Source organism: Gymnoscopelus microlampas (genome assembly GCF_963454915.1).
Source record: "Gymnoscopelus microlampas genome assembly, chromosome: 4".
Taxonomy (NCBI): domain Eukaryota; kingdom Metazoa; phylum Chordata; class Actinopteri; order Myctophiformes; family Myctophidae; genus Gymnoscopelus; species Gymnoscopelus microlampas.
The window spans coordinates 59,591,534-59,605,418 of NC_139941.1; the positions used below are offsets into that span (position 1 = coordinate 59,591,534).

At 42.6% G+C, this 13,885-nt stretch overlaps 1 protein-coding gene across 1 annotated transcript in view; it reads right to left on the reverse strand.

The window, feature by feature from the left end:
• Positions 1-1,652: 1,652 nt before the first annotated feature.
• rasa1a (RAS p21 protein activator (GTPase activating protein) 1a) overlaps positions 1,653-13,885 on the reverse strand; it is a 53,468-nt gene continuing 41,235 nt past the window's right edge. Inside the window, exons 19-25 of the mRNA XM_084054783.1 lie at positions 13,603-13,718; positions 5,516-5,602; positions 5,096-5,163; positions 4,727-4,815; positions 3,322-3,399; positions 2,779-2,913; positions 1,653-1,754 (exon numbers count right to left, since the gene is read on the reverse strand). Of these exons, the coding sequence (XP_083910909.1) occupies positions 1,671-1,754; positions 2,779-2,913; positions 3,322-3,399; positions 4,727-4,815; positions 5,096-5,163; positions 5,516-5,602; positions 13,603-13,718 (657 nt within the window). The 3' untranslated portion in view covers positions 1,653-1,670. The remainder of the gene's footprint in view (positions 1,755-2,778; positions 2,914-3,321; positions 3,400-4,726; positions 4,816-5,095; positions 5,164-5,515; positions 5,603-13,602; positions 13,719-13,885) is intronic.

Consider the following 13,885-nt stretch of genomic DNA (forward strand, 5'->3'; position numbering starts at 1 on the left):
TTTCTTGCCCACCTTTGGAGTTACATCATGGCAAGGTAACTACACAACCCAAACCTCTAACAAAGTGGTCTTACCCTTTAAGATCTTTTTTTTTTTGGCAGGCAATCGCGCCTGAAAAACGACTCATCCCACAGATACTACATGTTCTGTTTACTAAGAAGCATTGTTACCATAGAGACACAACATACATGTATGAACTGTCTGTGTGTATATACTGTGTGTATATACTGTTCATGTATGTATATATGTATGTATGTAGAGACATAACATACATGTATGAACTGTTTGTGTGTATATACTGTGTGACAGAAACCTTGTATCTCCATGTCTGTTCATAAATTAATAAATGTTATACTTTGTGGTGTAAATAAAGCTTATATCTAACACTGTAGAGCTCTGGACCAGGTTGATATGAAACCAATGAAAAGTATTAAGAGTTTGTGACTAAATAATATTAATAACTATGACATAATAACTACATGTTACATTTATCATCAACTGGAAATACAAGGTTTCCACTGGAGTAACACAACACACCACACACACACACACACACACACACACACACACACACACACACACACACACACACACACACACACACACACACACACACACACACACACACACACACACACACACACACACACACTTTGGAGACCCATGCTGTCATAACACACATTCCAGGGTACAAAAAGAAGCTTGTTTTGCTGTTTTAATCTTTAGATGTTTTGGCCCTTAATGAGGAAATGAAATGTAATGATATGAAATGATCACTAACAGACTGATACTCTGTACTCTGTACTCTGATACTCTGATACTGATACTCTGTACTCCGATACTGATACTCTGTACTCTGATACTGAGTCTCTGTACTCTGATACTGATACTCTGTACTCTGATACTGAGTCTCTGAATCACTAACAGACTGATACTCTGTACTCTGATACTGATACTCTGTACTCTGATACTGATACTCTGTACTCTGATACTGAGTCTCTGAATCACTAACAGACTGATACTCTGTACTCTGATACTGATACTCTGATACTCAGTGTGAAGTGAATCACTAACAGACTGATACTCTGTACTCTGATACTGATACTCTGATACTCAGTGTGAAGTGAATCACTAACAGACTGATACTCTGTACTCTGATACTGATACTCTGATACTCAGTGTGAATCACTAACAGTTGATGAAGGAGAGAAAAGGTAAACAAACTAAAGGACTCTGAAGGCAGATGAAAAAGGAAGAGCATGTTGTGGTGATGTCATGGTGTCGTCATGGAGACATCATGGTGATGTCATGGTGATGTCATGTCGTCATGGAGACATCATGGTGATGTCATGTTGTCATGGAGACATCATGGAGACGTCATGGTGATGTCATGTCGTCATGGAGACATCATGGTGATGTCATGGAGACATCATGGTGATGTCATGGAGACATCATGGTGATGTCATCGTGTCGTCATGGAAACGGTTCAGTCGCTCTTTGATCAAGAGTCCGTTGGTTCTGCTGTGGTTGCATAGCTCTGAGATGGAGGGGGGGGTGATGCTGTCACAGGGAGGATGGAGGACATGGAGGACATGGAGGAGGAGGTGTAGGAGGAGGTGTAGAAGGAGGTGTAGAAGGAGGTGTAGAAGGAGATGCTTCAGGAACAGTAACTACCTGTTGCTGTTGCTCATGGCGTAATGAACCTGTTTCTGCTGCAGCAGCTCTGTGATGGCCAGGAGCTTCTTTAACACATGCTGTAGAACACACAAAATATAACATAAATATATAACATGATGTAAAATACACAAAATATAACATAAATATATAACATGCTGTAAATATACAACACATTATGTTATATTAATGTATAATAATAATAATAGCATATGTGACGATGAAATGAAATTTGTCCCTGAGCAAGACTCTTAACCCCTAATTGCTCACAGGTTCTCATTGGAAACAAGACCGCAAGGACTTTCATGAACGACCTGTTAAAGGAATTATCCTTATTTATCCTTATTTCAGACTCAAGGTCCATCTCACAAACAGAGTACAACAACACAAATATAACTAGAAAATGTGCTCCTCGGAGCACAAGTCTCCGCCAGCAGAACCGTGCTATCATCTGTCATCAATCCTGTCTAAGCTATTTATATTACGTATTGTGATGACACCAGTGTGTCTACAAAATGTATTGCTCCGCCATTTCTCAGCCATTTGGTGATTATTCCTGTCTTACCTCACTTTGAAAGAGACACAGACTCTTTCAAAGTGACACATCTATTTATAGGCCGCTATACGTCATGCGTCTCACTAGCCAATCAGAGCACACTCTTTCAACGTATTGTCACGTGTCACGTGAGGCTTGACCAATGTTAGCTTGGCCGAGGGGGGGGGGGGGGGGGGGAGTGAAAACATAGTCTCCTGGCGGAGACAATTAAAAAGCATAAAAACAAAATAAAAACATAAAAACAGTCAGTAGAGGCTCTGCTGCAACAATGTCTCCACATCATGTTAGAGAAGAGAGTAGAACTTCTCATTAAGATCTTAATAACATGATGGTCAGACTCTATAGACCACTTATGAATGTGTGTCACTGTAGACAACATCAGTGTGTTCTACTTGGTACGGGGGGGCTTCAGAGAGCAATGCATGCTGGGAGACCAGTAAGGAGGGAGTTACAGTGTGTGTGTGTACCTGCTGTGCTCCTCTCTCATTGGACAGCGTCCTCAGCTCGTCAGAGTGTGTGTGTGTGTGTGTGTGTGTGTGTGTGTGTACCTGCTGTGCTCCTCTCTCATTGGACAGCGTCCTCAGCTCGTCAGAGTGGGCGGCACAGAGCTCATGCAGAGCGGCCAGGTCCCGAGAAACATCCGTCCTAAAGTGCTCTGTGACCTCTGGGAGGTCAGGGACGTTCTGCACACACACACACACACACACACACACACACACACACACACACACACACACACACACACACACACACACACACACACACACACACACACACACACACACACACACACACACACACACACACACACACACACAGTTAATAGCTCTATGATCAGATGATTTAAGGAGAAAACAAAGTAAAAATATAAACAACATCTATTCTTCTGGTTATTAAATGTTTATTCATAGTTAATATGAATAATGTATTTAACATCACTGTTGATAGGACATGATACAATAACAATAACAGTAATAGTAATATGTAATACTAACAGTAATAGTAATAGTAATAATAACAGTAATAGTAATAGTAATAATAACAGTAATAGTAATAGTAATAGTAACAGTAATAGTAATAATAATACTCACCCCCAACTCATCCAGAAACATGATCATTCTATGTTTGTTGTTTTTGATGAAAGGGTTAACTCCCTCCATGTATGGTTCCTGTTTAAAACACACAATATTTACATTAAACACAATATTTAAACAGTTAACTCATTCACTGCCTGAATTATTTCTGGCCGCGTTTGCCCACTGCCAAGCGATTTTAAGGAATACATCCAGACATGGAACATGTTCTGATTGAACTTGTATATTTATTTTAAACTATAACAATTCACAGACACACCAATGATTGGACATCTCAGATGAAAAAAATGAATAAAATAAAATAAAGTGCCTCATGGAAGTTGAACCCAGCATCTATATTTTAATGGGAAAACATAAGCCATAGAGCTTGTAGATCGGCTATTTCTGGCAAAGAGATTTAGAGTAGAAGGAAAAAGCAGTCCAACTAAGTACAGACAGAGCCAACTCAGGTCAAGTTTAACAGTAAGCGGTTCTCATGGAGAATGAGGTGAGAGATACCAGGGTAAATATAAACTACTCACAAATCATTCACTAGTGTGATTGATTGATTGATTGATTGAATACTGTATTTAGAAGTTTGCAGAAACAAAGCACATGATAGTACAGTTACAATACAAGGTCAGCTAAAAATAATTAAAAAAAAAGAGAAAAAAACAAAACAAATGGCTTGTTTGTGTCCTAATGTTATTTTGTAAACTGTGAATGTGTCACCTAAAGATTACCGTACTTGTTTGCATCCATGTATAGCTGCCCACGTGTTTTGAGCACAGTCTGCACACTGGGTTGTTTACAAGTCACTATAGTTCGCTTGCTGCTACTAGATTTATAGCAGCAAACTACATTATGACATGACGTTCATATCACAGTCATGACGGAACTTCAACCTGTCTTTTGCACTTTCTCCATTTACAGCCCGTACATCTACATAAACGTTCAGATTTCAAATACAAAGTGCTTATTCCGTGGCCACGGATGTTACAATTTACTTCGGGTGGGTATAAGTACCCGTATCTTCTGTATTGTTCAATAAAAAGCGTTTTAATCCGATTGGCTGTCATTTGCTCATAGAGTTATAATGTATCAGAGTGCAATTACACCTCCCAACCAATAGGGTCACGTAGTTGAAAGCATGGGGAAAATACGGAGAAAATGGCCACGATCGGATTAAAATGTTTTTTTTATTGAACAATACGGAAAATATGGGTATTTATGGGTTAACCCAACAGACTGGTAACATCCCTGTCCATGAGGTAAGCACTTTATATTTGAAATCTGAATTAATTGTGTGTGTGTGTGTGTGTGTGTGTGTGTGTGTGTGTGTGTGTGTGTGTGTGTGTGTGTGTGTGTGTGTGTGTGTGTGTGTGTGTGTGTGGCGTGCGTGTGTGCGTGCGTGCGTGCGTACCTTGGCACCAAACTCCACCAGGTTGGCGAGGTTCTGAACGGATTTGGCCACCAGGGTGAGAGTTCTGCCAGCTGTGGAGGATGGAGGGTCTACACACACACACACACACACACACACACACACACACACACACACACACACACACACACACACACACACACACACACACACACACACACACACACACACAATAATATTAATAATAATAAGGAACATGTGGACATTCATGACTGGATTAAATACATTCATATATTGTTTGTTGACCAAAGACAAAGTGTAGTCAATCTACATGGAGGCATGTGTGTGTGTGTGTGTGTGTGTGTGTGTGTGTGTGTGTGTGTGTGTGTGTGTGTGTGTGTGTGTGTGTACCAGCGATAATGTTGAAGGTTCTGGGGTTCAGGATTGCAGGACAGATGAGCCTGAGGAAGACGAACCCACTGGAAGAAGAGATGAAGATATATTCATAATTACAGTACACTGACATCAATAATAATAATAATAATAATAATAATAATACTGTACGCTGTACGTAATAATAGTAAGTGTTTACAGACAGAACAGAACTCCATAAAGTGTCAAATGTCTTTGTAGAAATGTTCAAACTTCATATGCAGTAAAAAAGTGGTTTATTTTATCTTCCATATTGTTCTTCAATGAACTTCAATGAGTGAGTGAGTGAGTGAGTGAGTGAGTGAGTGAGTGAGTGTGTGTGTGTGTGTGTGAGTGCGTGTGAGAGTGCGTGTGCGCGTGTGCGTGTGTGTGAGAGAGAGTGTGTGTATGCATGTCTACCTGACAACTCTAGTCCTCATGGTTGTGTTGGTCGGCCATTTCTGCTGAACTGACTTCTGTAGACATCCATAGATGAACCTGAGAGTCCTGGTGGTCACACACACACACACACACACACACACACACACACACACACACACACACACACACACACACACACACACACACACACACACACACACACAAAGAGTCAGGGTTTAGAAAACATTTTTTTCATCTGCCTCAGGTCTTAATGGGTTAACAAAAGACAGACTACATAATTGACTTTGAACAGCGATACAACCGGATGAAAAAGTATAACATGACGCTTCCTGATGCCGTATTAGCATTCAAAGTGTTAGACACAGCCTGTCTCCACCAGAGAAACAGACAGCTTGCACTGACGGCATGTCCAGCCCTAAAGTTCTCATCAATGAAGTCGGCACTCAAGCGGATTTAATGGAATACAACTAAACCAGGACGCAGCTTTCTTCACAGAACAACGACGAGGAAGACGGAACACGACGTTTCAAAGTGCTCAACAGAAGACACCGCTGCCGGGTACTAATCCATTGGATAAGTTTGGTAAGCGATGAAGATGTGCGGTGTGTCAAAGCACATTCCATTGGGCCGAAGGACTGCCCCCACAAGAGGAACGAACAAGTAAGATTCACTGAAGACGAAAATGTAGATGAAGTCAATATCACGTTGTTGACAAATGACCGCATGTCTGACTCTGAGACTTTCATGACTGAATCCCTGGGATCAGCCATCATAGACACAGCATGCACTCGTACAGTGTGTGGGGAGAAATGGCTTGTCAGCTTTGTTAATGCTCTCAGTTTGAACAAGCTGATGAAGACAGAACATAACAGTTGCAGACCATTTCGTTTTTGAAATGGGAATTTAGTATATTCTACCAGGAAAGTGAAACTACCTGCCAAGATAGGACAAACAAAATGTCACATAGAGGTCGAAGTTGATATCCCACTAACTGCTAAGTAAATCATCACTGAAGAAGGCAGGAACTGTTTTAGACATGGAAAATGACAGAGCAGTGATGTTTAAGCAACAGATACCTCTTGAGTTCACTAGCTCAGGACACTATACTGTGTAGACATAAGAGATGAAGACAACACAAGGAGGAAAATGAAAGATGACGTGATACTTGCAGCGACAGCTGAAGATGAAGCCCTGACCGTGACAGAAAACATGTCCCCAGGTGAAAAGTGCAAGGTCCTTCTCAAGCTTCACAAACAGTTTGGCCACGCATCAGCAGACAGGCTGCAGAGGTTAATCCAAAGCTCTGGAAATAAAGACAAGGACTGCCTCACTATTTTGCAACAAATAGTACACGACTGCGACATATGTCAGAGATACAGCAGAACAAAGCCAAAGCCAGCTGTTGGTCTGCCTCTAGCTTCGCAATACAATGAAACCGTAGCAGTGGACCTGCACCAGTTGGAGCCAGGAGTATGGATTCTACATGTGAGTGACCAATTCACACGCTTCAGTGCAGGAAGTATTGTGAAAACCAAAAGGGCCTCTGAAATGGTCAACTCTCTCATCCACACGTGGATTAGTGTTCATGCCATTTTTTGTATAGCGATAATGGGGGCGAGTTCAATAATGCAGAGTTCAGAGATATGGCGGAGAACTTCAACATCGAGACGAGGACAACAGCAGGACAGAGTCCCTGGAGCAACGGGCTGTTGGAACGACACAATCAGACTCTCACTGACATTCTCTTGAAGGTGAGACGGGAAAATGGCTGTGACTGGCACACTGCCCTACACTGGGCCCTTATGGCCAAGAACTGTATGCACAGTGTCCATGGCTATGGCCCACATCAACTTGTATTTGGTCAAAATCCTAACCTTCCCTCTGTATTAATAGATAAGCTACCTGCCCTGGAAGGTACTACAGTGAGTGCAAGGGTAGGGCAACACACATCAGCGTTGCATGCATCTAGGAAGGCTTTCACTGAAGCTGAATGTTCAGAGAGGATAAGAAGCAGCTCAGACCCACAGATGAAAAACATGAGACAGGAGACAAAGTCTATAACAGACGAGCTGACACAGTGCAGAGTGGAAGGGGCCAGGTGTAGTTTAAGGGGCCAGGTGTAGTTATCGGTCAGGACGGAGCTGTTGTATTTGTAAGACATGGTGGTATCCTTGTTAGAGTGCATCACCTAAGACTTAATAAGGTACACACACATGTTCAGACCACTGGACAGGGTGAGGTTCTCAGTGACACAAACAGTGACAAAGTTGTACAGAACCGTGCTGCAGATATTGAACAAGATCAAAACACAGGTAGCTCATATAGTGAACAAGACACAGACAACGAACAGGAGAGTGACAGAGAGTCAAGTGCAGGAGCAGGGGTACGTCCTCTAGTGCATTGGTTCTCAAAGTGGGGTCCGGGGACCCCCAGGGGTACTTGAGGGGGTTCCAGGGGGTCCCCAGCCAAATGATGGACAGGAACCAAATGGATCCTTGTGGGTCTGTAACTCTGAGTGTACAAATGGAACCAAATGGACCCTAACGGGTCCATTTGGTTCCATTTGTACACTCTCAGAGTTACATTAACATTGGTTTTACAATGTGAATTGGGGTCCCAGAGGTACAAATGCCATTAAATGGGGGTCCGTAGGCTAATGCATGTCAAACTGGGGGTCCTTGAAATTTAAATGGTTGAGAATCACTGCTAGAGAGCCGTAAAAACCTTCTCTTATTGGGGTCCCTGGCTTATCTTTTCAAATGAGGGTCTGCGGGGTAATAAGTGTCAATTAGGGGGTTCTTGACATGAAAAAGTTTGAGAATCACTGCTCTAGTGACTCAAAATTATGTGACACAAACTGAAATGGAGCACAATGTCTGTGATGATGACTCTCTCTTCTTTCTGCAAATGTAAAGTTAAAAAGAGGACAGACTGTAACCTGTAGCTGATGTGCTAATAACGAAAGACATATCTTTTGATGCAGCTAAACAGGAAGAGATAAAAAAAACTGGAACGACAATGATGTTTTTGAAGAATTTTTGCTGGGCATGGAGTTGTCAAGGGACATTCATGTTCGCCCACCCCCAGAAGCAGACAGTAAAGCCGTTCTATGGAAATTAAAGAAATGTGTATATGGTCTGGCTGATGCATCACTTTACTGGTATAACAGAGTGAAAGAAATCATGCTAGGCACAGGTGGTAAAGTTTCACAAGTGGATCCTGCAGTCTTTTATTGGCTAGATGAACGGTGCAAAAGTACAGGTGTGCTTGCATGTCATGTAGATGATTTTCTTTGGGCTTAAAGCTCACAACATTTTGTAACGTGATTCCTGAAGTCTGCGTTCCATGTGGGACGTGAGGAACATGACAGTTAGTCCAGGGGCCAGGCCATATTTTGGTACCACCTAAGGTGACCGTAAAGTTTTTGTATTTTTGTCTTCCTACATGTCTCTAGTTTATATTTTGGTATGATAACCCTTCCAATCTTGTAGCTTAATGGCAGTTATCACTACCTACTGGAGACACAAAGATTCTACTTTGTGTCTCCTACCGGATACATTAGCCAGTAGGTAGTGATAACTGCCATTAAGCTACAAGATTGGAAGGGTTATCATACCAAAATATAAACTAGAGACATGTAGGAAGACAAAAATACGAAAACTTTACGGTCACCTTAGGTGGTACCAATTTGTGAAAATATCAGTGTTGGCCCCTGGACTAAGTGGCGTGCACAGACATTTTGAGGGGCAGGTGCTCAGGTAAATTATACTTTTTTTTGGTTTACTTGGTCTGCTCTTTTTTCCCTCTACACCTACCCCTCTTTGCCAAAAATAGCAGATCTACAAGCCCACAACGCCTCGCAGCGCGAGGCGTTGTGGGCTTGTAGATCTGCTATTTTTGGCTAAAGTTCTCCTCAGAAAAGGGATGCTAGGTTTCGAGTGGTTATGGTAAAAAGAAAAATCATATCACATAAAGATTTGGCAGACCCCATGTAGTAACTCTGAGGACCCCCTAGGGGTCCCGGACCCCCTGTTGAAGACCCCTGCTGTAAACTGAAGAAGAAAAAAAAACGTTTTTTTTTTATTTTTTTCAAAAGGGCACTTCTGGTCAAGAGGGCAAAGGGCAGGTGCTCTAGCACCACCTATAGTCCAGGCCACTAAGTCTATTTTTATGTTACAATAGTTCACTTTGTGATACAAGCGCCAAATTTGGCATGAACAATGCCTAGGACCTACTTTTGCAGAAAAGCCCGTTAGCCACGCAAAAAAACCCAATATGGCTGCCATTTTCCAAAATGGCTGCTGGCGAAAGACATTTTATGTGTATTTTGACCTGTATTGTGATTGGATTTAGATTATTTTGGTATTAACATATAGTTTTGACGCCCCCTCCCCCGTTAACTACGCGGAAAAAAACAATTTGGCTGCCATTTTCCAAAATGGCTTCAGGCAAAAGGCATTTTATGTGTATTTTGACCTGGATTGTGATTGGATTATCCAATTTTGATTATTTTGGCATCAGAATATAGTTTTGACTCCCCCCCGCCCCCTCCCCCCGTTAGCCACGCAAAAGAAAACAATATGGCTGCCTTTTTCCAAAATGGCTGCTGGGGAAAGACATTTTATGTGTATTTTGACCTGGATTGTGATTGGATTTTGATTATTTTGGTATTAACATAACCCCCCCCCCCATGTCTGGATCACAAATTGTTCTAATTGTCACTTTTGCAGGCCCTCAGCTGTGTGCTGTGCACTGAACACCAAAGCGGTAGCACTTGCATCTACCACGACGTTAAGTCTTGCACCGGCTTTTGTCAGTTGTTCACAGATCTGGGCAATTGGTAGAGTGTCATCCACGCTACTTGCCAAATGTCATCTTCTGCTCGCCATCCCCAGCTGGCAGGGCTCTCTGTATGACATTTGACATACAGTTACCTGGCTTCAGACAGGGGCAACTTGATAAGTGGCATGCTTCACATGATGTGTAAGAGATGCCCTCATCATAGGACCTCTGCTTCCATGCAAACAGGTACAATCTTGCATCATCAACCCCATCGCCAGCGCTGTTCTTTTCATGCACTGTTACTGGTGGATATTGACTGAGTTTTTGGAAGACATGAGACACTTCAGGCCACACTTGCCGGGTTTGCCATGCTGTCTTTTTGCCTTTTCCCACGAAAGGTTGACACGACATCCCATCCAGTGAAAGTGTGAAAGAAAAGGATGCCAATGGATTTTTCAGGGCCTAGATTCTTCACTAAATCGTGAACTGGTAACCAACAACAATACAATACAGTACAGTACAGTACAGTGCTGTTCAATAACAATACAGTACAGTACAGTGATGTTCAATAACAATACAGTACAGCACAGTGCAGTACTGTGCTGTACAATAACAGAACAGTAGAGTAAAGTACAGTGCTGTACAATAACAGTACAGTACTGTTTTGTAATGTGTTCGTTTGTCCTGTTTTAAGCGGTTACTTAGTTTTTACTTTACTGTTGTGTTCGTTTTATTTTGTCGTAACGTTTCCTGTCTTGTCTCATTACCTTGTAATTAGTTTTATTTCTCCACCTGTGTCCCGTTAGTCCCTTAGCTCAGTGGTGCGCATTCTGCGCAACCTTTTTACAGTACACCCTCAGAAAACATTTGGATTATCCAATCACAATCCAGGTCAAAAACCACATAAAATGTCTTTCGCCGGCAGCTATTTTGGAAAATGGCAGTCATATATATATTTTTGCATGGCTAACGGGGGGTGGGAGTGAGTCAAAACTATATTCTGATGCCAAAATAATCAAAATTGGATAATCCAATCACAATCCAGGTAAAAAAACACATAGCATGTCTTTCGCCGGCAGCCATTTTGGAAAATAGCAGCCATATTGTTTTTTTTTGGGTGGCTAACGGGCTTTTGTGAAAAAGTAGGTCCAGAAGAAAGTTTGTGGAAAATTTGGCGCTTGTATCACAAAGTGAAGTATCGTGTCACTAACAGCCCCTACTACTAGAGTCTATCTGTGCACGTCCCTGGAACATGATAATTTCTGTTATGTGGAATGGATATTGTCACTGTTAAGCATATGCATCAGCACAGCTATATTGAACATTTGCAGCCCATCCACATGCAACCAGCACGTGCTATACAAAGGGATTCACCTCTTGGTGAAACAGAAAAAGAGCAGCTTAGATCAAAAATAGGATTCTTTGGGTTGCAAAGCAGACCAGACCTGATGTGATGTTTGATGCTTGTGTTTTGGCATCCGTTCTAAAACATGCTACTGTTCAGTCCATCCATGATGCAAATAAGGTGATTCGTAAACTTAAAGCTGAAAAGGTTACTCTGAAATGTCAACATTTGGGTAATAATGATGCTTTGACCTTGACTGTCTTCAGTGATGCTTCACTGGGAAACTTGCCAGATGGAGGGACATTGATCACCTTTATGGGGGAGAGGGGGATGTTTTCTCCTCTTTGTTGGCAGTGGTCCGGGGACCACCAGTGGTCCTGAGGGAGTTCCAGGGGGGTCCCCGGCAAAATGATAGATAGGAACCAAATGGACCCTTATGGGTCTGTAACTCTGAGTGTACAAATGGAACCAAATGGACCCGTTAGGGTCCATTTGGTTCCATTTGTTTGGTTCCATTTGTACACTCTCAGAGTTAAATTAACATTGATTTTATAATACAAATTGGGGTCCCAGAGATAGAAATGCCATTAAATGGGGGTCTGTAGCCTAATGCATGTTAAACTGGGGGTCCTTGAAATTAAAATGGTTGAAATCACTGCTAGAGCCGTAAAAATCGTCTCTTATTGGGGGTCCCTCGCATATCTTTTCAAATGGGGGTCCCTGGGCTAATGTGTGTCAATTTGGGGGGGTCCTTGACGCAAAAAAGGTTGAAAACCACTGGAATAGACAATGCAATCTTCCTTGCCACTCTCTTTTCTGAGCTCACTACTGGTTCTGTTAAACCAAATGCTCCCGCGTTGGTCTGTGTGACTGACAATCACTCCCTGTACGATGCCCTTCAGTCAACAAAACAGGTCACAAAGAAGAGACTTCGTTTAGACATACTGTAAGTGGAATCAAGGAGCTCATTCTGAGCAAGAACATCAAAAAGGTGCTCTGGTCTGTGACAAAAACTTTAGAATCCTGCTTAAATGTTTTGCCTTAAAAAAAAAAGGGGGAAATACAGATTTTATTGCATTGTATTTTGTTGAATTGTTTTTGAAATGCACTTTTCTGTAATGCACCGGTTTTATGGGATGTCTGAATGTATTATTTATTTTTCTTTTAAAGAAAGAAGAGGGAGATTGTCCCCTCTACTATACACTTCATGGTATGACCCACACAGGGACCCCTCTACTATACACTTCATGGTATGACCCACACAGGGACCCCTCTACTATACACTTCATGGTATGACCCACACAGGGACCCCTCTACTATACACTTCATGGTATGACCCACACATGGACCCCTCTACTATACACTTCATGGTATGACCCACACATGGACCCCTCTACTATACACTTCATGGTATGACCCACAAATGGACCCCTCTACTATACACTTCATGGTATGACCCACACAGGGACCCCTCTACTATACACTTCATGGTATGACTCACACAGGGACCCCTCTACTAAACATTTCATGGTATGACTCACACAGGGACCCCTCTACTAAACATTTCATGGTATGACCCACACAGGGACCCCTCTACTATACACTTCATGGTATGACTCACACAGGGACCCCTCTACTAAACATTTCATGGTATGACTCACACATGGACCCCTCTACTATACACTTCATGGTATGACCCACACAGGGACCCCTCTACTATACACTTCATGGTATGACTCACACAGGGACCCCTCTACTAAACATTTCATGGTATGACCCACACAGGGAGATACACATGCACAGTGACGCTGCAGGTCACATGACACACATGTTGTTTTGTACCACTGCCTGTACAATGAAATACACTGAGCTATAAGGAATAAACCTTGTGTTTATTAAGTTTGAGATCAACTTGTGTGTGTGTGTGTGTGTGTGTGTGTGTGTGTGTGTGTGTGTGTGTGTGTGTGTGTGTGCTTACGGGGGCAGTATCTCAGCAGCCATGAAGATCTTCTCCACCAGCTCTGACAGGATGGTGAGGAGATGAGCCAAGTTCAAGTTCACGTCCTCATTCTTCTCTAGTTTAGACGGATTCAACTGAGGAGAGGAGAGGAGAGGAGAGGAGAGGAGAGGAGGGGAGGGGAGAGGAGAGGAGGGGAGGGGAGGGGAGGGGAGGGGAGGGGAGGGGAGGGGAGGGGAGGGGAGGGGAGGGGAGAGGAGAGGAGGGGAGGGGAGGGGAGGGGAGGGGAGGGGAGGGGAGGGGA